At 36.9% G+C, this 26,012-nt stretch overlaps 5 protein-coding genes and 1 long non-coding RNA gene across 13 annotated transcripts in view; 2 read left to right on the top strand and 4 right to left on the bottom strand.

Moving 5' to 3' along the window:
* The window catches only part of LOC138940226 (box A-binding factor), a 56,921-nt gene extending 55,463 nt beyond the window's left edge, over positions 1-1,458 (bottom strand). For 3 of the 5 annotated variants that reach the window (XM_070309102.1, XM_070309184.1, XM_070309261.1), the window contains exon 1: positions 670-1,457. In XM_070309102.1, the coding sequence (XP_070165203.1) occupies positions 670-733 (64 nt within the window). In that variant the 5' untranslated portion in view covers positions 734-1,457. Of the gene's footprint in view, positions 1-669 lie in introns of all 5 variants that reach the window. The other 2 variants (XM_070308921.1, XM_070309014.1) reach the window with 2 other exon arrangements.
* A 3,618-nt stretch (positions 1,459-5,076) lies between these two features.
* LOC138940161 (mitochondrial import receptor subunit TOM40 homolog 1) lies at positions 5,077-8,777 on the bottom strand. Its single transcript, XM_070308790.1, has 6 exons — positions 8,381-8,777; positions 7,664-7,778; positions 7,318-7,571; positions 7,081-7,242; positions 6,855-7,004; positions 5,077-6,768 (listed from the first exon to the last, which is right to left on the bottom strand). The coding sequence occupies exons 1-6, from the start codon at positions 8,565-8,567 to the stop codon at positions 6,629-6,631; spliced, it is 1,008 nt and encodes a 335-aa protein (XP_070164891.1). The 5' UTR covers positions 8,568-8,777; the 3' UTR covers positions 5,077-6,628.
* A 294-nt stretch (positions 8,778-9,071) lies between these two features.
* On the top strand, positions 9,072-13,275 carry Mi (minus). Its single transcript, XM_070308582.1, has 5 exons — positions 9,072-9,262; positions 9,591-10,344; positions 10,418-10,693; positions 10,778-11,288; positions 11,835-13,275. Exons 2-5 carry the CDS (start codon positions 9,599-9,601, stop codon positions 12,057-12,059), a joined length of 1,758 nt encoding a protein of 585 aa, XP_070164683.1. The 5' UTR covers positions 9,072-9,262; positions 9,591-9,598; the 3' UTR covers positions 12,060-13,275.
* On the bottom strand, positions 12,146-20,490 carry Tacc (transforming acidic coiled-coil protein). 4 transcript variants are annotated; one of them, XM_070308187.1, is made up of 7 exons: positions 20,282-20,490; positions 19,774-19,935; positions 13,998-15,597; positions 13,614-13,915; positions 13,272-13,504; positions 12,851-13,162; positions 12,146-12,771 (listed from the first exon to the last, which is right to left on the bottom strand). In XM_070308187.1, the coding sequence occupies exons 2-7, from the start codon at positions 19,903-19,905 to the stop codon at positions 12,576-12,578; spliced, it is 2,775 nt and encodes a 924-aa protein (XP_070164288.1). In that variant the 5' UTR covers positions 19,906-19,935; positions 20,282-20,490; the 3' UTR covers positions 12,146-12,575. The 4 variants fall into 4 exon arrangements, with proteins under 4 accessions (XP_070164288.1, XP_070164463.1, XP_070164553.1 ...); XM_070308362.1 differs by lacking the exons at positions 19,774-19,935; positions 20,282-20,490 and adding an exon at positions 16,741-17,612; XM_070308452.1 differs by lacking the exons at positions 19,774-19,935; positions 20,282-20,490 and adding an exon at positions 15,994-16,311.
* LOC138940115 (uncharacterized) lies at positions 15,936-20,089 on the top strand. Its single transcript, XR_011447957.1, has 2 exons — positions 15,936-19,642; positions 19,834-20,089. It is a non-coding gene; the product is annotated as an uncharacterized lncRNA (long non-coding RNA).
* Positions 20,491-21,429: 939 nt separating the features above from the next.
* Positions 21,430-24,831, bottom strand: Cyce (cyclin E). The gene is made up of 3 exons (XM_070304506.1): positions 23,820-24,831; positions 22,761-23,373; positions 21,430-22,606 (listed from the first exon to the last, which is right to left on the bottom strand). Exons 1-3 carry the CDS (start codon positions 23,831-23,833, stop codon positions 21,860-21,862), a joined length of 1,374 nt encoding a protein of 457 aa, XP_070160607.1. The 5' UTR covers positions 23,834-24,831; the 3' UTR covers positions 21,430-21,859.
* Between the last annotated feature and the right edge of the window lie 1,181 nt (positions 24,832-26,012).

Below are 26,012 nucleotides of genomic sequence, written 5' to 3'. Positions count from 1 at the left end.
TCAGTATTATAAACATTAGTCGAGATTCATGTAAATACTTCGAATGATAATTTTGAAAATACATATAATATATAATATTCAAGCACATCGAGCATGTTAAAATTAAATGTATTGTAAGATGGCAAAGGCGAGATCGTTCTTTCTCTCTCTCTCTCTCTCTCTCTCTCTCTCTCTCTCTCTCTCTCTCTCTCTCTCTCTCTCTCTCTCTGTACGTTTCTAAACATTTTTAGAGGTAACAATAGAAATATCGTTCGCGCTTCGCGCGATGATGCCGGAAGGACACTCGCAACGAGGATGCAACGAGGCTGAATGCAACCGGTAGCTGTACCAGCGGTGTTCGCGTGTTATATTTACCGGCGAGCGTTATCGCGAGAAACTAGGGGCGGTGTTATCACTCTGATATCCAACGTATATACATCCCCCACGACAGGCCCCTGGCCTCCAGTAACTCGCGGACCACCGGTCTAGTTAAGCGCTTTAGTGACACACCGTGTACATGCGATTCTCCTTAACATTGCATCCTGAAGCAGGCGATCGCCAACGAAGGATCGATCGCGAACGAACGTGAGATCGTAGGTTCGATCGATTCGTCGAAATGATCGCGAGAGCTTCGATCTCGTCCGCCATGTCCCCGTCCAGCGAAAGCGCGGAAATGAAAGTGGTACTCACAGTATTCCCGATGTCGATACTTGGCTGCCGGTTTGCCGTCCTCGTCGCTCCTCCTCCTCTTCATCCCGTGATTACTCGTCTTCCTCGGGTGTACTTCTGGTATATTTATCTCTTAATCCCGCGTCGTTTTTCTCTTGTCTCGCAGCCGCTCGCCGATCTGGAATTCGCACTATCCGTAAGAAGAGATTCGGCCACTTTACTCGGCGAGGGTGACGCTCGCGCGACTACGGCAGCCTCACCTCTGAAGTAATCGCCGAGTGTTGTCCTATCGTTTCCGCGAACCGGAAGGTTAAGGGAGCGATCGAACGGTATGTGTACACCGAACGGCGAATAGACGAAAATTAAAGTCCGGGACTTTTGCTGACTATACCGAGAGCCCGCGCCACTGCTCTATGATCGGGAGCGAGGCTCGTGTATATTATGTACATAGAGCAAACGGAGGAAGAGAGAGAGAGAGAGAAAGGACGTTAAAGCGCGAAAGAGGGAAAGAGAAAGAAGGGGAGCGTGCGAGAAAGACGGGAAACAAACGAGCAATTGCAGCTCCGCGGATGGCCGGTCGAGGCGATGCGAGTTCGCTGGCGAGTCGTTCGAGTGGACGCGAGCGAGACGAAGACGCCGCGAAAACGAACGAGAACGGTTAGAGACGACGAGAGGGGTTAGGATAGGAGTGAGATTGGATACGGACGCGAAGAGTAAGAGAGAGAAAGAGGGGGAGAGAGAGAAAGAGCGAGGAGGAAAAGAGAGCGACCGATACTAACCGCGGCCGCGAGCCAAGTGACGGCTCGGGAGGGGATGGTTGGATGCCTTATGTCTTATGTCGTAGCGGGGGCCGGTGGTGGGGGTAACGCGAATCATACTAGGGAAAAGTACAGGGAGTACTAAAATCGGCGCGCGCGCGCGCGCGTTCGCGCTCGCGGCGCGGTGGATTATTATCGCGCATTTTCTATACTCATCTATCACCCCACCCCCTCCGATCCCCCTTCGCCGTCATGCGCGGTTTCCTTATCAGCGACAAAAGGGGGAGAGGGGCCGGCTCTAGTGACCACCTCTTACCCTTTCCTCGTAACCGGGCGAGGCCGGCTCCTGTGCGCGTTTCACACTGCACCGTTTGCGACTCGCTGGAATTTATGCATCGCGGGAGTGTAATTTTATTGCACTTTTATCAACCGCACCGCGCGCTCGCGCTTCGTAGCTTGAGAAAAAAAATTGATGATACTCTTGGATCGATTATGATTAGTACAATATATCGCCAATTCGAATTGTATCTTTTATTAATACTAGGCCAGGGTTTGAAATCTTACGCGCGTACACTTTAAAAATTCTATTAGAGTTTATATTTTATTATGTTTTTAGAATTCTAATCTTACCTGCTTCTCTTCAATGTCCCAGGCCATCGCTCCGAAAATATACGATCTGTGATTAAGAAATAGTAATAGATTACTTCGTACACTATACCAAAGATTGTCTATATACATAGACGTAAAAAAAATTATGACCGGGGTTTCTAGATATTATTTATGTGAAGTTAGACACATTCGAAGTGTTGTATATAAACATTTTTTCATAGCACGATGGTGTTCGATGATATTTAATGTATATATTTGTTATATCGCGTATAACTCATCTTGTATTCGGCATGACAGTAAACATATTCCTTTCGACAAAAAAGGATATTCTCCTTTTTAAATATTCTTTCTGAAATAAATACCGTTTCTTTTAAAATGCGAGATAAATATCGATTGTGTATCGCGAAAATATTCTCCAACATTACAGTAATATTAAAAAGTACATACAAGAGACAAAAGATTTATTCGGGAAATAACGACACGAGGCAAGAGGCGCTGAGTTTTAAAGTTCAAAGTTTTATCACGTAAATTGACTAAAATTTAAAACTAAAATCTCACCTTTCTCTCTTTGAAGTCCGAGCCGTCGAATAAAGTACATGTGGCCTCTGTGATCAATATGGTAATAGATTATTTTGCGCTATACAAAAAATTCTCTATATCCATAGAGATAATAACAGTCATGAGTGGGACTAAAAAGGGAGTGAAATTAAGTATATACATTCGGAGAGTGTAATTATACGGAACATACCATGTCTAGAGACATTATGACGTAAAATAAAACTTTCTTTGCCAATTTCACAGATATGCATCGGCGTTACGAATGCCGTGAAATTGCACCAATTTAGATGTATGTATTTGTATCATATCTATAGATACTCGTGCATGATGACTATTGGTTATATAAAAAAGACTCTATTAATTTAATTTTTTACCCCAAAACTTAATCTTTATCGATTAATTTGATATTGTACGAACTGATTCATCTTTTAATCTTATTTTTAATCTATCATATATATCGAATTGTCAGAGAAAATAATCTGAATTATGATGCATAAATATCTAGATACGTCAAATATGTCAAAATTCGCATGTATCATTTATTTAGATTTTTATGATGCCAAGTTTTTGTCATATTAAATGCAAATTTCTACCATATAATTCGAGTTGAATTAATTGCAATTTAAAAAGTGTAAGAGAGAAAATAGCCATCGATAGCTAATGCCTTTAAAAATGTGTTCAAACATATTTTTGTAAATGTATATAACATGTAATATACATGCAGCTTAACGTGCAGAAATAATAATAATAAAAAAAAAAAATAATAATAATAATAAAAAAAATGTTAAAAATTTGCACAATATGTGAATGTACAACTTATATAATTTACGATGTCTGAAAATATTTACATTGTCATGTAATCAATATATATATGATAGTTATATAGTTTAGTTTGTATAACTTTTATCCGCTTTTTATCAAACATAAGTAAATGATTTTAAGAGAGAGAGAGAGAGAGAGAGAGAGAGAGAGAAATTATGCAATTCTTTTTTCGAGCTCTTTACGAATTTTGTCTTTAAGCTTATTTGAATGATAAATTAAAATCGGGACATTGTAGATATAATGAGGACCTGTGGTACATAATGGGAGAGGGAAGATTATTTACAGGGTCGGCGAAGCTGAAACATATATATATATATATATATATATATATATATGTGTGTGTGTGTGTGTGTATAAGCAAGCGGCTGAGCGACTGTTTCGAGAGTGCCAGGTTACAGATACTCGGCTGTCAAGGACAAGCTTGTCCATTCATTCGTCCGTTCGTACGATCGATCGATCATTCATTCATTCATTCATTCATCCAATTGATTATTACTGGCACACGTGTTGTGTATATACGAGCGGTTTAACCGAGATATTTTTTCACCCAGATATTTTACATGCTTTATATACTTTCAAGAGAACTGTCATTTCTGTAAATGAATATTTTTTTTATACATATCGCGGAAGATTAATTTATCGAAATCGTGCATCTCTACGTGCATATATATTTGTTTTACAAATGAGATCACACAATGCCCGCGCATAGTAAAGCATTCAAATCACTTCGAACGATCGTAATCCTTCGGTACATAAACGCTACGTTCAATTCCAAACTAATTTCTCGTATGCCTAGTCATTAGAGAGAAGAAAATTCACTTACTACTTGATATAATTTGAGTTAAACAATTAATTGTTAAACTCAATGTTTCTCACATAGATTGTCTTCATTAAATAACAACAATGTGCCGCATAGAAAGTATGAGTATCTATTAAGAAATAACGCCTTGAAAAAAGTATTAAAGTATATGTAAATATATACTTTTTAACATATACATATATATAAAAATAGATGATTTAATAATATTGCCATTCGGCAAAATTAGGTATACAATTCAAATATATAAGAGAACTACAAGCATAAATAACTTGTATCTTTAAGTCTGCAGTCAGTGAAACAATAAAATACAACGAGACAATGCGTTGTAAGAAAGAGAGAAACAAATGTTTCGATTATTTCTGCAATGAATATTATTTTCATTCTTTGATATTTAAACTGCACTGTGACTCTAAGACACAGTAAAAATTAATCACAATAAAAATTGTTTCAACTTATCTTTTCATAGATTTATCATTGCAGGAGAAATCTCTTTTTTTTCCTTAATTATGTCATTAATATTTCAAAATCTCCATTTCTGAAGAAAAAATATCGACTAGTATGTATGTATTTTTAACATTTGACAAGAGCTAAAAGCATTGCGACATTTGCGAGCCAACCTCGATACATTTGCGAGTTCGACCGCTTTACAATCACACTTGCACCATACACGAGACTCACCTCGAACTTTTAATGATCCCCGCGCTAATTGCTTATTGTTTTCTCCGGAAAGTAAACTCGCAATTGCAAACGCGCTCTGACCTCAGAAACCCGATCTATCCGACCAGAAGTATAAAACATACGATATATATTGTATGTTTGTATATTCTAAAAATATATATCCACACATTTTTCATAATATAGAAAATAACGAATATAAATCCTTTTTTCCTGCACACATGCTGGTTTTGTTTAACAATATACAACTTTATTCTGTCATACTTACAATAAAATTGTGTACAAGCAGATTAAAGAGTACAAAACGACGTAGGTCTCTCCGCGCGTGCTGTTGTAACTTTAAGCTGGATCATCGCCTTCTTTTTTTATTGCTTCTATGAGATTTTACATCAGAGGTAATAAATGCGTGAACATTGTCCATTTATTGCAACAAACTTTGTCAATTGATGATGTCTCGTGGACAAAATAAGATTACGCGTGACTCAATCCACGGGTACGTATATTGCAGGCGGATTTGTATAGCATAATTATGCGTGAATCGAATCTTCAAGACACAAAGTAGACATTGCTTCGTAATGTACAGTCATTATATTACCGTGATCGCGTGGCACATAACAGTTTATCATATTTCTTGTGATATAGTTATTTACAATAATTTTTCGATAATAATCTCAACAGATTAAAATTTTAAATATATGAAAACAAATGTTCATGAACTTTTTGTCACCTTATAAGCGGATTGCCAAAATAAAAAATTTGTATAAAATTAATGAACACATACATTCATCAATTTATACTAACAAGATACGAAATATAAAGAATTGCCTTCATACAATAAATGCATTACATCTTCGTGATACAAAGAAAATTACTATTTGAATAAATGCTGAAGTTATATAGTGGGGTTCATGAATATAGAGCATATATACTTATAGAGCGTATATATACTTTATCTATTTGTTATATCAGTAAGAAAACTCTAGGAAGTTGAGATCAGTAAGTTTGTGAAATAACATTACATAAAGAATTTAAGGGAGTGATTCCATTGCTTTGAAACATGTTTCTACATCTTCAATTATGGAGTGTTTATAATATTAATATTGGTTTAGCATAATGAATATAACAAAAATTTTTAATCAATCGTTATTCAATATCTTTGTTTCAATATTTCTGTACAAATACACACTTACTCATGTAGCTTTCGCAATTTGGTTGCTAGTCCGACAGATTGATATACTAACAAATTTAGTAATTACTTAAAATGTAGTCAATATACAATATAAATGCATCTAAAAAATAAATTAATTTTTTGTGTTCGATAGGATATTATATGTTCACAAAAATATGTCGGAATTTTAATATGGATTTCAATCTTATGAAAAAGATAATGTAGCATATTTGCTATATAGTATTTTTTATCTTGATTTTTTTATCTATATTATCAATATCCCAATGGCAAATTGTTGTAAACAGAAAAAAAGAAAAAAAAAAACATGGACAGTGTATTAAAACGAGAAATTCAATCCGAGAATCTGTATAGATCTTTTAATCAAATTAACACGATCGCTTAACATGAGTTTTCACGAAACACGACATGCCAGATGTTCTTTGAAATCGGAAAAGAATCGACACACCATCGTGGATCTTAAGATTGCACGATTGTCCGACTGCACAAAAAGCGGAGTTTCCGATTTACTTCGGGTCTGCATCTCGCAAATCGTATAACCGAGCGTCGTTCTTAACCGATGATTAGGCCGCAACCCAGTCTAAACTGCTGCTTGCTGTGATTGATCATACCGCTAAGCGCGAACGAGAATGGTAACGGTTGTAGCCTTTTTTCTAGAACTGCCCCTACTGTCCAAGTCGTATCTACACTACCTGCAACATATAAATCAAATAGAGATTAGAGAATCGGATAAGAGTATGTTAAATTTTATACCGACTAATTTCGAGCACAAATATACCTTTAAACACTAAGTCCGCTTTAGGTAAATCAACTTGATAAGCAATTGTTGCCGTCGATTCCTGCATGCGCGCGTTGATTTCTAACTCCACGCCCACTTGTAATTGTTGACTAGCACGTTGGTGGAAACAGAGATGGCAAGCGGATGGACCTTAAAAGATAATTATTTACAAAATGCAGAGATTACATAAGAAATATATTATCGGAAAAATAAAAAATTTACTTACTAATGCTGCCACTAAATGTGGAGTCACCGTACATATATCTTCCTGCAGCGGACAACAATGCAATTTGTCCACCTGGCAAACCAGGTCCGCGTTGATACGCAAACTCACCACCTAATGCGAGTGACGGTGTCAAGCTTTGTAAGTAATGTAAAACAAGTACACCTGAAAATAAATTATCAATATTTAATATATAGATGTTGCATATATTCCACAATATTTTTTAAATTATAAACTTACCAGAGCAATTAAGGATGTCTGGATTGCCTAACGTTAGCGAGCAGGTATACGCATCACCTCGATAATCAGCTGTCATTTGTATTGCTGTGAATTTACTTCTCTGCACTTGCGCTGCCAATTTTCCTTTGAGTTTTGAACTAAGCTGATGAAGGATATTGGCATTAAGATTTCCACTTGGATCAATATCACCCAACAATACAGGATATGCCTCTGTAGGTGAAATTTGTTTTGTACCAACATAAGTTGCACCAAATCTAAAAAATTAATTAAATGACATGATAAATTTATATGTTGTAAAACAAATAAAGATTATCAAAACAAAATGTATATATCCATGTTGATTTACCTGTAGCCAGACTGTATTACAGAACTCATGTTAATGGTATGTGAAATATGGAAATGGTTGCTCAATCCTTTATTGACAACCAATTTTGCTCCCTCAAAATTTATAGGAAATATATCTGTAAAATAAATATATAAATGTAATCAATTGTTAAATTGTTAATTATAGATACACATATAAATTATAATATAAAATAGCAAAGTAAGTTGGTTGGAAAATACAATGACAATATGACAAATTAATTTGAAAAAATTTCATCTTTTTACATTTACCGTGCATTATATCACAATAATAGACTTTTATCATATCATATAATCATATCGAGTCTCTATATTAGTTTTTTTTATTCTATTTGTCATTTCTTTTAAATTATTTCATTTTTTTACTTTACTTGTCATCATATGATTACACAAATATGTACTGGAACATCAGTACAAGAAAAGAGTTAAACAATAGGAAATCAGAGAGAACATAAACTAATATGAAAATATCCGATTATATTTTTCTTTTGGATTCTAATACAAAGGTAATACAAAGGTGGACAATGTAGAAAGCTATTCAATTAAGAATTTTACGTTAATCATTCGTAAAAAAATAATTTAGAAAGTTTCGGGATAAATTCCGAAAAGTTTTCTGTGATAAAATCAGGAAACACGGGAGTCTACCCGAAGAGAAAGCGAGAAGCGATCGAGGACCGTAACTCGTGCTTTGACGAAATACCTTTACACTTCTTGTGTAGGTCCTCGATGGTACCCGGGTTCTCGATTTGAGTGGGTGTTTCGGTAGATGCGTACACGTCCGTGGACGGGTCCTGTTTCCCTAAATTCGGTATCAGTCCGGGACCCGGTGGCGGATTGTAAGGCGGCGGAGGTGGAAGAGGTGCGGATGCGGCCATCGCGTTACCCATTATTTATACGTATCTATCGGCACGATTTATCGCTCGATTTGTCGCGTGCTCGACGTGATCGCGTTCCTTTTCGTGCAGTCAATTTAATCGGATATCGGCCGCGCCGGAAGCCTCAACTTTTTATTTCCACGACGAGGAAAACGGGCCGGATGAGCCGTACGGGTTATATGGTACAGCGTGTTTCACCGTAAGTCGCCATTTGTACAAAGGGCAAAGTTCCTTTCGCGAACGTGATTGGCGCTAGTCGCACGACCCAGGGATACCAACGTATTAAAAAGATTCTAGTGTTACTGTCGGTGCTTTGCTCAAAAAAAAAAAAAAAAAAAAAATAGTAACAACATGAAGTAGCCAATCAGATTCGTTGTTTCGTCCTAAAAATCTCTATCCTGAAATGACATTTGTCATCAATCTCCCTGCTTATACTCGTTCTGGTTAATTTTTTGTCTTCAAAATTGGCAGCGTTGTTCGATACGAAATGTACCGTAAAATTACAGACACATCGTCATCTGATCATATCGTCCCATGATGTACAGGAGAGTACCGTTGTCCTGAGACTCTCGCGGAGATTCGAAAAATAAATGAATTTGTCCCACAGTCAGTGCGTGATACTATTTGTGCTACAAAAGAGGCAAGAAGAATCTATGAAAGAGAGGAAAAACGTGGTTCCTTGATAAGACTGTCGTAAATACCAGAGGGTAAGGGTTGCGCGCATTCGGTTCTTACATATGTATGTCATATGCGCATCACGCAATGCATATCGCTCTGGGAGATGCACATGTTTTGATGTTTAAATTCTCGCGAGTGAAGATGCACGTATTTTTTACAATTACCTTAATACCTTCATTGACGAAACGTTATTTGTATTAGTAAAATAAACAATAAAATAATAAATAATAATATAATAATCGTCAATGATGCAAGCGCGATTCATAAACATTTTGTTTTTTCTAATCTCTGATATTGTATATTGTATGCATTATTAAATTTATCACAATCTTCAACAATGATTTTCTGGATTTTCAGAGAGCTCCATGGATTGTTGTGTTGCCAATCAATATGATTGTTTACAAATCACGGAGACATTGCCAAATATCTCAAGTCCAGAGATGTTTGATAGTGATACTGAAAGAAAGGTGGATAATACAATTGTTAATAATACATTACTGGATGATAGTACATTGGCAGCAATTAGTCCTCAAAAGCCTTCTCAAATAGAATTAGTTACAAAGTCAGATAATAACTTGTTAGCTAGAATTAACAAATTTTTGAGAGGTGTGCCACCTCCGCCAAGACATACAATATGTCAAAAAGATTGTTCTGATTTTTTACAAAATATTTATGAAAACCGTCAATTTTTCTGGATTGAATATCCATTATCGAATGAAAGTTTGGAGGTTGCAGAAAGCATAAAATCTCAAAAGCAGGTAACTACAGAGAAAGAAGTTAGAAATACTTCTTATCAATGTACAAGAGGTACTCCAAGGAATTTATCAAATGCCTTTGACATTTGCAATGTATCAGTTAATAATACAGAAAGTATACAATTAGGTACAAACAATACTAATGGTGATAATAGTAATTTAAATATGCAGTATAGTGTTCCTATGGGAATAAAGAATCCAGTTAATGTGATTAAAAAAATAGTGAGAGTTCCACCAATCATAGATAATTCAAATGTATCTCAGGAACAGTCTCTTCTTTATCATACAATTAGAGAAAAGGAGACTATGACTTTAACGTGGCCTCAGGCATATTCTCACAAATTTTATGGCATACAGTAAGTTAATATGCATTTAATTTAAGATAAAGTATATACAAATCTATCTCTAATATCATTTTTTAAATTTTAGTTATAATAGAAATAAAAGTGTAGAAGAATTCGAGAATTTGACAGTTAAATTGTGCGAGAGGTATATAGGAGCTGAAACACAGTCAACTTGTAATATATGGTTTTCGAAAAAGGCACCAGGAAGTGCAAGAAAGCGAACTTTATTAGCAAAACGTGAAAACGGTCAGAGTCCAGAGAAGAAATTGTCACACTTAGCCAGAAGACGCAGGACTTTTTGTAGCGCTAACTTGCAAGGATTAGGACTCACTGACAAAAAGCAATTAATGGTACAAATAAAGTATGTATCACATGTTATATAATATAATACTTAAAAGAAAATAATTATTTTTGAAAAAATAAAATCCATTTTTTTGGAATACAGGAAACCTACACACAAGAAAGGAAAAAGTCCAAGAGGTAAGAGTCCACGAGGCAAAAGTCCGAGAGGTAAAAGTCCGAGAAGCTCTGCAAAGAAGAAAGCAGTTCGGAGACTAATGTTGGATGGACCAAGTCCATATAAAACCAAATTAGAGACTTCGAAACGTGCGCTGTTTCAAAGCCCTCCGTCGGATCATGCCGGATCTAGTAAATTAAATATAAATAATTCAGATTCTCAAAAAATCAAACGTGTCTTATTTGCGACACCAAGAAAAGATGAATCCGAGAATTTGAAACAAGCATTATTGAAAGAAGAAAGCAGGAAAAGAAAGTGTGAAGAAGAATTGCAAGGGCCACGATTAAAGTGGGCTAAAAGCTTATCTTTTGACTGCATGCATGAAATAAAAAATACCTCGAAAGTTACATGGGATAGACACTCGTCGAGCAATGTTCTTTCAAAAAATAATACATCTTTTAATCAAGGAAGGAATGAACTCAGTGACTCACATAGAAAGGTATATATCATTTTTTTAGCTCAATATTTTGTGTGTGTGTGTATGTATGTGTGCGTATACGTGCGCAGTTAATAATTTTTTCTGGCTATATACATATACATATATATATATATACATACACACACACACGTATATATAGGGTATATAAGGTGTCCGACCAGTAAGTGATCAAACGAAAGGTGGAAGCAGATTGGGTCAAACTGAGTCGAAAAGTCCCGAGAATCATTTTTTTTTATAACGCTTAATAAAGGAGTTATTATTGAGTAAAGTCTGATCAATCAGCGCTGACCTTTAGCCTGGCGCACGTCGGTGAACCGCGCGCCTGATAGTATGCTGAGGAGCACACTTCACGGCGCACGGCTCACCTACATGCGCCCGACTAAAAATTGGCGCTGATTGGCCAGAATTTACTCAATAATAGTTCTTTTATTAAGCGTTATAACGAAAAATGGCTCAGGATTTTTCGATTCAGCCCAATCTACCTCCACTTTTCGTTTGGTCACTTACTTGTCGGATATCCTATATATTATATACATTTGTTTTCAGAAATTACTTTGGGCAGTTGCAGAAGCCTTACGATGCAAAGGCATTGGCATGAGTCATCCAAAATTTAAACAATATGCCGCGAGTTTAGCACGCATAATAAAAAAATTTATGCCAGATCTCGAAAATAGGAATATTCCGCGAAAACCTGGTAGTACAACTGACCGCATGTTGAAATTGGCCAAACATCATGTACTGTTTCTTATCGATACTAGACCAATGGATTGACGGTACTCGTTGGTACAATTAGTCAAATACAGAAAATTATACAAATGTTTTTTAATGAACAGGACATTATTAAAATGACCAAATATGAGTGCTTATATCTTTATCCGCGATGTATATTTATACACAGACTTTTATAAAATTTAAATAACATGAAAAAACAAGACGTGTATAGTAATAATAATGTAACATTTAAAAATGGGATTGTATGCTGTTACACCCCTATTTGCAGGGTATTAAAATACTTTTTAATCTTATACATATACATAAGTTTTTTTTTTAACTAAGCATAGTGTTTTATTAGCTTTAAAATAGTTATCTTTCACAACTTATATAAATAATTAATAAAAGACGTTTTCTTGTGAAGTAACGCAATCTACACTTTACCGAGTTAACGCATGTATACATATATCCGTCATATATCTAAAATATGTTTGCATTTAAGACCAGTGTGAAAGAGGACGATAAAAAAATAAAGACTAATCACGTCACAATCGCGATTAGTCCTTATTCTTATTTTCACTCCGAGTTTCCGTGTCCAACCCTAGCGATAACCTCGTCCAGGATTTTTGCGAGTTCTTTGTTCTCTTTAGTTTTCTGCTCCACAAGCTCAGCGAGCGAATTACTCTTAAGTTCTGCTTTCCTTATCATTGCATGCAGCTTCACTGTTTCCGCCTCGTTCTGCTTTCGTATTCCGTCCAACTCCAAATTAGCTCTAAAAAAATGTAATATATTAATATATATCTGTATCAGAATATGTCTCATAAGAAATAATGTATGTAGCTATTGCATACTTTTCCAATTGATTCATTGCATGCTCCTTTAATTGATCGTATCTCGTTTCCAATGTTTTTATAGTATCTACATTTTCCTGAATACTTTCTTTTAATACAGCTTCATTATTTTTGTACACCGACACAACTCCTTTGAGTCTCTCATACTTTTGATGTACATCGTTAAACGCCGCTTCCGTATTAGTTAAATGGTGATTTGCAGCTTGCAACTCTTCTTGCAATTTTGCCTTTTCTTGTTCGAAGTTTGTACGATCCCTTTCCCGCTCTGTGAGTAATCTGCTAATCGATTTCTCGTATTCCTCCACAACAACCCTAAAAAAATGATTATTTCTATATTTTATTTACGATTTATACAAACTAATATATAAGTTTTATTTATTTATATAATAAGCATATATCTTATGTTGCATAAATGACTTACGTCATTTGAGTTTTGGTTTTTATTTCTTGTGCCATTTGTGCCTGCATTTTATTAATTTTTTCCTGAAAAGCTACTTTCTGTCTTTCCAATTCTGCTTCATGCTCCTTTTTCTGTTTTTCTAATTCCTCTTCTAATTGTAGTACCGTCGTTCTTACAATTTCAAGTTCCTTACTCATGTCTATATGATTTGCAATGAGTGGTGCATCAGATTTAGGCTCTTCTATTGGCTGCTCCTGAAAAAATTTTGTTATGATAGAATTAAAATTTGAGTATAATTCATCACATGATTATAGAAATATATACAAATTTTTACTTAGATTTTTTATACAGATTTTTACTTACATTTTTTTCTTGAGCTTCTTCTAACTTTTGCATAGTTCCACTAGGAAGAGGACTATAAAAAAGCAGCCTATCTATAGCTGCTATGGCAGGATTACGTTTTGGTGTACCAACATCAGGTAGAGACGATTCGCTCTTGCCATTTTGCTCTTCATTTATTGGTGGGACATTACCTTGAGGTAACATACTGGTATTCGATATCAATGGGTCAAATTTAATATACAAAGATTCTGTTCTAAGACGATCTGTATGCTTAGAATTACTTCGTGCTAACAAGAAGTCAAATGTCGAAGGATCTTGAAAAACTGCAAAACAATATCAGTCAATTAATAAATCTCACAAATTTGTGAAGGAAAATCTTAAGAATGTTCAATATACTATACATACTTTCATCTGTTGCGCTGATAAACTGATCTGTCTCTTCCACGAGTTCCTGTGAAGGATTGAGCAACTCATTAGTAACTTTTTCCACTGTGGATCTGAATTCTTCGAAATCTGGTTGTTTGTTGCTCAACGACAATGTAGTACTTTGTCGTTGAGGCTGAAATTCTTGATATTGTTCTTCATCTAATGCAAAGTTTATATCTACTTCTTGCAATGTAAGCGTACGATCAAGATCTTCTTCGATAGACTCCTTTTCTTTAACATCCGTCGAAACTGTACTATTCACGACAGTTTCTTCTTTTTCTATAATTACAGTTTCTGATGGGTTACATTGGTTTTCTATAACACGAGTCTCATTATTTATTTCTTTTTCAGGTGAAAAACTTTGCGTTTCATTCAATACCACATTATTGGTTATTTCTAAATCTTCTCCATCGACATTCGTTTGCAAGTTTTCCTTAACTTCCAATATTTTTGGTTCTATAATGCTGGTTTTGTTTAGTAGTTGTGTATTGTCTTTTTTATTATCTGATACAACACAATTATCCAATTGTAACAGATCTTGTTCCTTGGTAACTTTATTTTTTTCTGGTTGAACGACAGGACTGGAAAGTGATAACGCTGTTAATGACGTTTCTTCTTTAAGTTCAGATAAATCCTGTGCACTATTTATCTTTGATTTATTATCGGTATCTTCTAACGATAACGATATACTGGATATATTGGGTAATGAAGGGCTCTCTGCATATTGTGTTAACGAGGATATGGATGGAACTTCGACAGGACACAATTTTGGATTTTCTAATGTTTCGACGTTGCAATTGTTTTCTGCGTTCTGTTCTTCATCGAATCTGATAACGTTGGGAATTAAATCGTCATATGAAATGGTAGTTGTTACGTTCGATCGATTATCATCTGCATTATTCGTTGGCGATGAGACCTTTACAATATTAATAGCAATGCCACATGTCGCAGAATTATTAGTTATATTATCACTTTCTTGTGATAGAATATATCTATCGATCGATTCTTCTATCTGCGATGCATGTTCCTCCACCGGATACGAAGTCACAAATTGCGAATCTTGAATAGGAAGCGGGCTCTTAGACAGCCCAAAAGTATTCGTTTGGTTTAATGATACATACGTTATCTCATGTAATTCAGTATTCGTTTCGATCACTTGTGTCTCATTACTGGTGTTATTCGACAGATCCTCGTTAAGGGAACAATCGCTCGCATGAAACGGCGTCTCATCTGTGGCCGATGTAAAAGTCTGATCCTGACTGAGATCCTGGGTAGCGTCACGCTCACTTTCCAGATGGATGTCGGCGCACGCAGCGATCAAATCTTCCAAACCGGGTATGTTGGAATTGACGTAAGATGTGTCTACAATGTCGTCTGAACTTTCGAGCGTCGAATCGGGACATATACCACTGCTGCTTTTCGTGCTGAGAGTACTGCTAAGGCTGTGGAAACTGCTGGCTGACGAGAGACTCTCCGGAGCCGAGCAGCGGTTCTCCGCGACCGATATTACATCGGCAAATTCACGAGCAAAATGGACCTTGACCTCATGCTCCGTTGTCTTCAACACGTTGTTGAACGTCTGAAAATAAAAGGGCGCGTTAAAATGTTTCACGGAAACACTCTTTTCTTATCTTCTTTCCCATGACATTTTAAATAAGGCATTCGCTAAATATTTAGCCAACGGAAATCTTTGTAAGAATTTTATAATAATACACAGTACACGAATTTTTCGTCGGACATACAGAAGTAATTATCTTCGATCTTTCAATGTAACGCAGAGATAATGACAAATAAGTGTGTCAATTGTGAGATTTTGATAGAAAAGAGCCTTCGAAAGTGTGCGCGATACAGAATATACCGTCTGCGTAAGCGAAGGAGATGTTCTTGGATTCGTGGGAGCGCGATGCAAAAGTTTATTGATATATTCCATGCCGCATCAATCGCAGCCGAACGGTGTAATCCGTGAAATACTAACGTTCACTGAGAACATTGCGACGTAGTCGGATAGTCGCAATGATCAGCTGACAGTCTGGCGATTTTTTGTGAAAGAAATTGCGCAACTATCTCGCGCCTCGCTCGGGCTAATTATAAAACATATCGAGAGAGAAAGGCTTTGGCCACTGTTCATGCCACAGTTCCGCTCGCCTTTGCAAGACAGCGACACGGTTACGCAAAAACAGCTGCTGCTCCACATCGAGGAAGGAGACGCTGGAAATCATAACACATTCGTCAGTTTGCGGCTTAGAGTGCGCGGATATAACGGTATGTGGAGATTAAACACAGAGGAACGTAAAATCATCACGCAATTGGAAGATCACGGAATATATATTCCTACAAAAAACACCGTAACGTATCATGAAAAGACATAAAACTTAATTAAATTTATTTCGTGACTCGTTTAAATTGACACTCGTTCAGTTCTACTCTATTCAGTGTTAACTATATAACTGTGTAGTCATCAGCTATATATATATAAATTAACACCAACTGTTGAAAATGAGCAGAGGAAGGAAGATATTCTTTTTTTGATAAACAACGCAAGATAACAATGGGCATTCTAATGGCAGAAATCATATTTGCGAACGATTTTATCTCATGTGGTAATTAACTGAGTATCCGCGCTGCCGAGCAACATAATTCTTGCGTGATGCAACAAACGAGATACGTAAAAAGAAATAATAATGGAACACTTTGTTATACATGGTAACATGCGAATTTGTACCTTTGAAAAAGGATTCCCCATAATTTCTCGCAAGAGGACTTCCACTTTCGGCTGTCACTAACGCGCAGCGTGGTCCCATATTTACTCGCGGGTTCGAAGAACCCCACGACGAGACGTTTTCATTTCCCCTTCTGTGCTTTTACCCTTGACACAATTGTTCTCCGTCGAAAAAACATTACCGTGCGTGAATTATTTTGAGAGATTGACATAAATATTATTTTAAACATTAATATTTTCGGCACTCGGTCAACATTTTTATTTCACGACTGCACGGATATTAATATCTTTGTTGTCTCTTTCTTTATCTTCTAATAAATATCGAATATAATTCACTATCATTAACAAAACTTATCTGGCCGTGATAATTCATCGCTTTACTCGCGAAGAAATTTATTAGCGTTATTTATCTTCAGAAATGAAAAATTGAAGATTGGGAACGTGAAACGCATAAGACTACCTTTTGGAAATGAGATCAATAAACGACAAACGTAAGACGTAGACGACAAAGTCGAAATTTAATCCGTTACGAAAAACACGAGTTCTCTCGCGCTCCTTATTCGGCGCGCTTTTGACATCATCGAGACTGCAACGCAACCATCACGCAATGACTCATTCTCATTTGACCACGCTTAAGGAGGCTCCAGAACTATCTCGGGGTGTGTCTCTCTCTCATCCCTCTAAGATGATCTACCCTCTTTAGTTCTGAGCCCGTATTTAAGCGTGCCTCTCTTAACACTTCGATATAAACGATGGTGTTTCTAAATCGCATTAAGTGATGCAACCCAAATACGAAAATACTTAATTCTTTATCACAGTTATAGCGTGTCATTAAATTGGGTCGGGTATTGACCTTTGTAGACACAAAAACATATCGATTAATAGAGAGAATTACCGAATAATTATATCGCGCAAGATGAAATTCTTTAATATATTAGCAAGAAATAATTAGAGAACAGTCCGAAAACATATATATAAATTTGTATTTTCTATACAGAATCTGCCCGATTAACAGAAAAAATATATTTATTAAGAAAGCTCCATTATATCAACGAGAACGAGAGGAGGCGGCAATAGTGATAAAAACAGAAATAATAAAATACAGATAAAAAAAATATATATATAGTAGAAGTAGTAGATAAAAGAAAGTGACTGATAAGATTGTATGATGCGGCAAGTGTCAAGTCAAATCCTTCTTAAACACGACGCTCGTCGCTCTAACGCATCCTTAACGTCCGGGATCTACGACGCGATTGACATTTCGTAATACGTAAGGAAATCGAGAGGAATGTGTTTCGCGGAAGCGGGCCCAAAATTAGGGCCCGCGGTGGGAGGTCAACGACAGATATCTATCTCGCGTCGAAATTCTAATATTAGCCCGACGCGTTCCTTAGTCGATACTCCACAAGTCCACTACTATCACCACCACTACCACCACTATCGTCATCGGGTGAAACAAGACATACTCCGAGGGCACGGCGCACGTACGTGCATGTGCACGCGCAAGGAGTCGTCGTCGTCGTCGTCGTCGTCGTCGTCGAAAAGGAGAAAGGGGAAGGACAATAGGGATGGTCGTCTCACCTTTTTATGAAACGAGATCGGGATTAATCCTCGACGCCGCCGAAAGCTTCACACGATGTTGTCGCGCGTCGACCGGATTTTCGGCAAAAGCTGTTCCGCGAATATCATCGCCTCCGCCGTGATGCCACGGTGGTGCATACTAAACTCTCGTCGCACCGTCGAGCCGTACAGTACAGTAGCCGCGCACACGCCGTACAGACATTATGCCGCAAAGATCACCAACTATGGAGAAAAGTGGTGGGAATAGAACTTCTCTGGTCATATCGAGCCGCGTGAAAGTCTCACGACCAGGGTGGCGCTATCTGAAGCAATACGACTACACTCGGTAACGGAGTGTGACGAGATAAGAGATAAGTACATCGTCGAGTGTGTAGTGATTGCTGAAGGAGCTGAATTCCAGACGAAGATACCGAAAGAGATCCTCAATGCGAAGAATAGGAATCAGACGATTCGATGAAAATGTGAGCATATCTTTATCGCCGATTTATTAGAACACCTGTAATGTACATTGAGCATTAAGCATTTAGCGTTGCATCGATGTGTGTGTGTGTGTGTGTGTGTGTGTGTGTATACATATGTATGTCCTAATCAATGTGTGAACACATACAGATAGATGAAATTTTCAAATTAAAATGTTCAGAAATAAATATTTTTCAATTTGTTATAAAAAACATATATTTTATGTGAAATTAAATGTAATCAAAACATAGAGATTACATTATTATTGCATCTGACTGTATATGATATCGCGTTCAATTATACTGATACTTATATTCACATTCGTAGAGGCTTCAGTTATATCACTGCTAATTAATTTCGGATAATATCGGATTTAAAATAAATTCGAATATAATATAGCGTTAAAGACGAGAGGACATTTAGTTCGAATTCCCAAAACTCCTAATAATTATTAGAAACTGATCGCGAGAAACAATGAGATTTGATTATATTTCGGAATATATGTGCAATATTCTAAATATCCCGAAGAAAGTGTATCGTGGCATAAGTTTTTCTCTATCGTAGAAAACATTCGAAGATTTAGTGCCAAAACTCGAACGAATCCGCGATCCTTTCTTCCGCGGTTTCAAAGAAATGCTCCCGTATGGCGGGAAGCAAAACTTATTTTTGTTTCAGGCTACTTCTCTCTCCTGGAGATACGGAGTTTATTTATAGCGATACATTCTCCCCGGTCTGACGTCTGACTATCAGCCGCGAGAGTGAAAAGAGAAGATCGCGAAGAAGGATAAAAGGAAGAAGCAGCCTCCATATCGTTATTTTCGTATCAATTAATTCCATGCAAATAATTGTGAGACAAAAAATATGTGTAAGTGTCGCGAAAGTGCATGTTTTCGCTCATGCTTTTATGGAGAAATAAATCTCTTAAATTACATATAATAGAAAATGAAAGTGGATAACAGTGGCGAGAAATTTTCATTAATAGTTCATTAAGAGTACCTTTGGTCGAATAGGATAAACCTGTGACGAATTGTGAAGCGTTGCTGTTATTTCTTTCAGTACGACTCTTGTGCCATCGCGAACAGACCCTCCGATGCCTCTTGGGGTCGGCATTGTCGTGCTTTCTTCCATGTGTCTTGAAAATTTGTCTCGCTCAATCTCCTAGTACGAAATATTGTGGATAATGTCACTTTGTATATATTTGAACGAAAAAGAAATGTGTGTCAAAAAATATTAAAAGAATCACAGATAAAATATATATCGTTTCTTATATGATGTATTATTTCATAATAAATACGTTAAAATAGATGGAAAATGTATCGATTATATTCCTTTTTTTTTTCTGACTAAAAAAAATCGACACATTCTTCATCCTTTAGAAAAAAATCATTGTTCCGCGAACGGTCGCGCCGGTGAAGCGTTATTAAGGATCCTCTGTTATTCCCTCTTAAATTTATGCAGGAAAAAAATGCGAAGATTCGAGAAGAAACAAGATGAGTCTACTTACGAGGGATGGGATACACACGCACTTGAAAACGACAACGCACTCGCGCACACTTCACTCGACTGTTTCTCGAGAACAAAGGGGATTCGTGCACAGGCGTGTTTACGTTTACACACACTCGTTACTTCGGTCACTCGGAATGTCGCATCAGTGTTGGAATTTGGCGAACGTCTTCGACCGGATTTAGTCTCTTGGACGTATCTGCGTGCGAATTTGTCGCGCGGCGAGAGATCGCGATCGTTGGCTTTGACTAACGGCCGCGAGCCGTTTGACAAACTTGAATGCGAACGTAGCGACGAATCAGGACGCTTCGTTGCGTTTTGCGGCGCGTCACCGTGGCGCCACTGGAATCTTCCTGTCAATCGGTAATGCAGTATCCTCGAACGCGTCGCGATATTCGATAATCGAGTTAGTTCAATTTGAAATTGAGAGCCAGCCGCAAATCTTTCCCGCCTTGTCGCAGCTGTTGCGCTAACGTGCAATCGATGTTAATCATGATTAAATTCTTTCCTTGATTATCTTTTAGCAGTATATTGTTTAAAGTATAGATTTAGACACGCAGTTTTATAATTTTTTTTTCTCTGTCTCTGTATAAATAATATAAACAAGTTAGAGGATAATCATCGAAAATACGAGAATAATCAATTTACAATGCCATAAATTTGCGATTTTATTTATTGTCAAACTCTTCATACAAATATGTATAAACTGCCACGTTATTATTACATGCCGGGCAGTGCAAAATTCACCACAAAATTTTAATGCTTACTCATTAAGGATTATTAGTCTTTTTTTTTTTTCGTTTTACCGTTACGCTCGATTCTTTCGCTCATCTCTCGTCATTCACTCCAATTTAAGAGAGAAGAATAAAGATTTTTAAAATAGATTCTCTATAATATACATATACATAAAAATATATGCATCCGACACAATAAAGTGCTGCCGTAATACATTGCATTACAATAAAGCACGTTGTATAAAAGAATACTATTCACAATGCGCTCTCTTTCTCTCTTAAAATCAGGTAAAAATATTTATTTAAGGGCACTTTTCGCAGGCACAAACATTTCTCTGTATTCTTACATTTACATTTGTAAAATAATAAACATAAGTTAATCCTAATGTTAATATAAAATGTGAAATTTCAGTGCAGTAGATATAATCACAGAAAATAGCCATATGTATGGCTCCTATTTCAAGTCCATAAATGTTTTAAAAGACATTTATAAACACGAAGCCACTTTTTTAATTGTATGTATTAAGTGATGTTAAACTGATTGTGCTATGTAGTGCACATTTAAAAAATGCTTGATATCTTTTACTGAATCTTATTACTAAAATTCAATCGTTTAATTGTAACGATGGATGCAATTAGAAAACATCATATTATATACAATAACGTGTCACAACGCCCAATGTTATCAGTATTTCCTCATATATGCATGTGACGTTGTTTTTTCCAAAGTACATTGTTCAAAAATTCCTATATAAATCATTGTAACTGCTGAGTAATTGACGATCGAATATAGTAAATATAACAATTTACCATATGTAATATAAAAAATGCTTGCAATTACTTGGTTATGTATAAGGATGTAACTGTGGTGTAGGACATGATGACAATGGAGAATTTTTTTGATTACTAGATGGTGGGGTTAAAAGGCCACTCTCGTTCGGGCTTTGCCTACCAGATTCAATATTCGTATCCGAATCGTTCGCATAGCCGTTCAGAATTCCTCCAGCCAATCGTTGCTGGGCCTTTTCCAACATATTTAAATCGACTACATGAGTCTGTATGCGATGCGATTCGTCCATAACAATATTAGGTACAGTGGCTTTCAGTCCAGATCCAGAATGTGATTCTACAGTTGTGATCGTAGACCTTAAGAGAGACTGGGATTCCTCTTCTGCGACAGTAGTGGCAAATGCTGTGAGCCATTTGACACAGGGAGCAAGCTGTTCCCAAGAGAGCCGGGATACTCTTATTGCGCACTCTCTTCCTTGAGTATGGTAAATTGCTGCTGCGGCTATATGACTGTATGGAAACTTTAAACAACCTTCATCCAAAGTCGCCAAATCTAACAGTTGAGCCGCCTGAGAATATTGCAGTCCACCATATTGTGGATATATAAAAGTGTTTGGTTTGGACGAGTCGCCTGATTCAATTTGCATGTAAATATTGAGCCAACCTGGGGCTGTTATCGGAGACAGATTCCACCCAAGACCTTTTAAGATCACTAACTCTTTTCCTAAAATTTCTTCCTCTGTACAGGCTCCATCCGTAACGTACGCAAATTCCGCGATTTTGGGTGGATATATTTCTTCAACCTGTAAATATATTAAAAACTTTATTTCGTAATTGTCTTACAATCTTGAACATGAATATATCTTTAAATTGTAAAAATAAAATTTTATTTACATCATTTTCAAACAATTAAATAAGTTATGATAAATGCATGAAGAAATAAAAAAGTTTACAAACCTTAGATGCAATAAAAAGACAAGTTATCCCTATGAGTTGCAATTGATTCTTGGGTAAATCGTGATGAATAGACAGATATCTATCTATATAGTCCATGGCGAGATAATAAGTTTCCCTATGTAGTTTATACACTTCGCAAACTTCAATCAACCAATCCAATAAAATTGCTCTCATTCGTGGCTGCAATGTTGGATGTCTTTGGAACATTTCTGGATTTCTCTGAATTAAAGTTTTCTCATCCCCAAGGCACATAAGAGACCATACTTGGGTGCCATCGGCCCATGGAAGAGATGGTAATGGACTAGGTCTAATAGATGTGCTATTAGAGGCTGATGGTGTTAAAAAACAAGTTGCAGTTCTTAACTCCGACCATGTAGCTGGCTCTTGCTGTTCTTTCAATGGAGATGTCTGATGTTGAGGAGTGCATGCAGTATCTACTGAATGTGTACTATGACAAGATTCCGTGTACGAGACATGAGACAATGCCGCTACTTTAGCAGGTGGATATATGTTTTCCGAATCCTCTGAGAGTTCTGTTGTACGTCTCTTACGTTTTAAAGATTGTGCCTTGCCTCCTTGCAAATAAGTTTGCAACGACTTCTTTTCCTGCAAACTAAATGTACAAGAAAATTTATCATCCGCTCAAGAATTTCTCCTAATATTTTGTTCAGCCCTAACAGTTTGTACAAAGCAAACAAAATAAATCAAAACAAAGATATTTCCTATTAATGTACAAAAATGCAATAAGCATCAAAAATCTTTTTAGAGCTAATGTGCCGTTAGTTTGCAGATTTATATTGTAAACGGGATTATTGGAAAAGGTAAGAAAATGTTAAATTATCGCTTTATTGAAGGAAAGTTGCTAAAGTTTCGGAAAAGAAAGTATGCAAAGAACAAAGGTTATAGGAGTAAAAAGTTCGAGCGGGAATAGAAAAAAAATATTTTTAATCAGACAATTGATACGCGCCGAATCGATTTCATCGTACGCTAAATGATCCTGAGTCCATGAAAGAGAGATATATCTAAATTTTTACACCAAATGGAACATCGATCACTCACCTAGTCTGTGGCATCTTGTCGCGTGATTATTGACCTGTAGGAAAAATATTTGCCGTCAGAATTATTTTCTTCCAAGTGCCCGTGATAGTGGAGATTCTCGGATGAAGCGTCCGTCCAATTTCCTCGATCTAGGTGCGACAATTTCCTCGGGAAAATGATGAAAAACGGAGGAGCGCGCGAAGCCTACACGCACCCGATCGCCATAATGCACGTCCTCTTGCGCCGCCTTTGATTCGATATATCGTCTCACGATTTTCATCCAGCGATGATTTCGACGATCGGAAAATTTATTCGTCTCTTTTACAAGCTATTCTGCAGTATGAGCGAATTGCGAATTAACAATATTCCGGTAAAAATTGAGGACGTGGATATCGAAGCGCGGGAGTACAGCGCGCGAAACGATGACCAACCCCTGCATGTCCCGTAACGCCCTCTATATGCGCTACATAACCTCAAAGAGGGGGCAAATTTTCCAGATTTTTCTGACACAATTTCACGGGTGATGTTGTCGTAATACCTGGATTCCTGGATACCTCCCTTTTCGCCTGTCGACTCCGATTTCTCTGGCCGTCCGAATGCGACTCCACGATCGGCGTCCCTCCGACGAGATGCCACGCTCGACCAGCTCGTACGGCCAAAATTACCCCTCGGAATACTGTAATCGACGTCGATTGGGTTCATAGACACGTGTCCTGGTGTTGGGACGAGACGCATCGGGCTCAAAGGGTCGCGCGCGGCAAACGGAAGGTGCGAAAGCCCGCCGAAGCCACGCAGCTGCGCGTCACGCACATCTATGTTTCTCCTCTCGATCCACGTTGTCTTCGATTGCGATTTTCACATCGGATCTCCGTATCGAAGGACGCGGGGATGCACTCGCGATCTAACGTACGTGAACTTTACAAAAAACTTGACAGACGATGGAAGGAAGGGCACGATTCTCTGTCGCGCGACACAAACTACTAGTGCTTGCGAATTGGCGTTTCGCGGGAACGCCGAAGCGGTGGGCGCCTGGATCTGGATGCGCTGCTATACTCGCCGCCTATTGGCTGATCGGGCGCGCGGCACAGCTGGCGCTCAGCTGATCCGTCGTACACATATAAACACGAGCCTATGCACACGGTGTTGCACTCAGTAACCACGCGGGAAACATACGCGCGTAAATCGTTGCCGTTCGCGGGCTTTTCCTGCTTTCGGCTAGCTGTTTCGGGGGCAAGGAACGCGACTTTTGCCACGTATCGTCCATATTATACCTGCATTTTTATACGATTAGAAGCGCCGATAAGAAGCGGATTCCGAGGGGATTTATATATATTCATCAAAGCATATCGCTTTTTTCCTATAAATTACTCGGTGTATTGAATTTTTATCCGACTGTTTATTACGCGTGCATAATGATAATGACGCCTATGATTCGATCGAATATTATAATATGATCAATGTAAAAGAGACCAACTTTTTTAGGTGGATATGTGCGCACGTGTTTGTGGCGATAATTGAACATCGATATATATAATATAAATGAAAAATAGTGATGAGATATATATTACTTTAAAAATAATAAAATGTACGAGGAATTAATTGTAATTTGGTTCCAATATTATCATATAATATCATACTGTTATACATCTCTTTCGTATTCAAGGTTTTAAAAGTTTGATGAATATTTTTTTAATAATTTTCAATTTACGAATAATGACAAATAAAAGAATATTAATATACATTTTTATTTATATATATGCGTGAAATGAAAAGAATAGTTTTAAATAAGTATATAGGAAAGTAAATAAAGTGTGTTTGTAAATGTCAAAATATATGTTCGTTACAAAAAACGCAGTTTTTAAAAATCATTTGTTAAATTTTAATCACGTCAAAATGTGTTAGTGAATTAGTATTCTTTCTGTTGAAACAAGATAAAAGTATTGTGCCATGATAATAGTACTGTTTTACCTACAGGTGCATTTCACAAAAAGGAGTTTTAAAAGTTACCACGATACGGTGCATCTGTCGCATCTATCCTCTCCTAAAAATCACCAATCATCTAGATCGCAAATTATTCAAGTTGCTCCGATAATGTCTGACATATATATATTGTATAATATGTATATATAAAAGTTTTACATTAGTTTTTTTGCGTGCAATCCACGTATACGAGAAATAAATCTGTAAAGATTACAGAGAAAGATAAAATTGTGA

This window comes from Polyergus mexicanus, unplaced genomic scaffold (genome assembly GCF_030449975.1).
Source record: "Polyergus mexicanus isolate NDT 795.1 unplaced genomic scaffold, iyPolMexi1.0 SCAF_1, whole genome shotgun sequence".
NCBI lineage: Eukaryota > Metazoa > Arthropoda > Insecta > Hymenoptera > Formicidae > Polyergus > Polyergus mexicanus.
Note: the sequence above shows the minus strand (reverse complement) of the source record. Positions and strands in the feature narration are given on the sequence as shown.

Bases quoted from the DNA above. Each gene is read 5' to 3' on its own strand.
- LOC138940161 (XM_070308790.1), bottom strand. From the start codon at position 8,567: ATGGGTAACGCGATGGCCGCATCCGCACCTCTTCCACCTCCGCCGCCT. The intron at 7,779-8,380 runs GTATTTCGTCAA...TTTATTTTACAG, and splicing joins CCTACACAAGAAGTGTAAAG to ATATATTTCCTATAAATTTT. The intron at 7,572-7,663 runs GTAAATCAACAT...TTAATTTTTTAG, and splicing joins GTAATACAGTCTGGCTACAG to ATTTGGTGCAACTTATGTTG.
- Mi (XM_070308582.1), top strand. From the start codon at position 9,599: ATGGATTGTTGTGTTGCCAATCAATATGATTGTTTACAAATCACGGAG. The intron at 10,345-10,417 runs GTAAGTTAATAT...TTTAAATTTTAG, and splicing joins CACAAATTTTATGGCATACA to TTATAATAGAAATAAAAGTG. The intron at 10,694-10,777 runs GTATGTATCACA...TTTGGAATACAG, and splicing joins CAATTAATGGTACAAATAAA to GAAACCTACACACAAGAAAG.
- Tacc (XM_070308187.1), bottom strand. From the start codon at position 19,905: ATGGAAGAAAGCACGACAATGCCGACCCCAAGAGGCATCGGAGGGTCT. The intron at 13,505-13,613 runs GTAAGTAAAAAT...AAATTTTTTCAG, and splicing joins AAGAAGCTCAAGAAAAAAAT to GAGCAGCCAATAGAAGAGCC. The intron at 12,772-12,850 runs GTATGCAATAGC...ACATTTTTTTAG, and splicing joins GCAATGAATCAATTGGAAAA to AGCTAATTTGGAGTTGGACG.
- Cyce (XM_070304506.1), bottom strand. The intron at 22,607-22,760 runs GTTTGTAAACTT...ATATATTTACAG, and splicing joins GTCTTTTTATTGCATCTAAG to GTTGAAGAAATATATCCACC.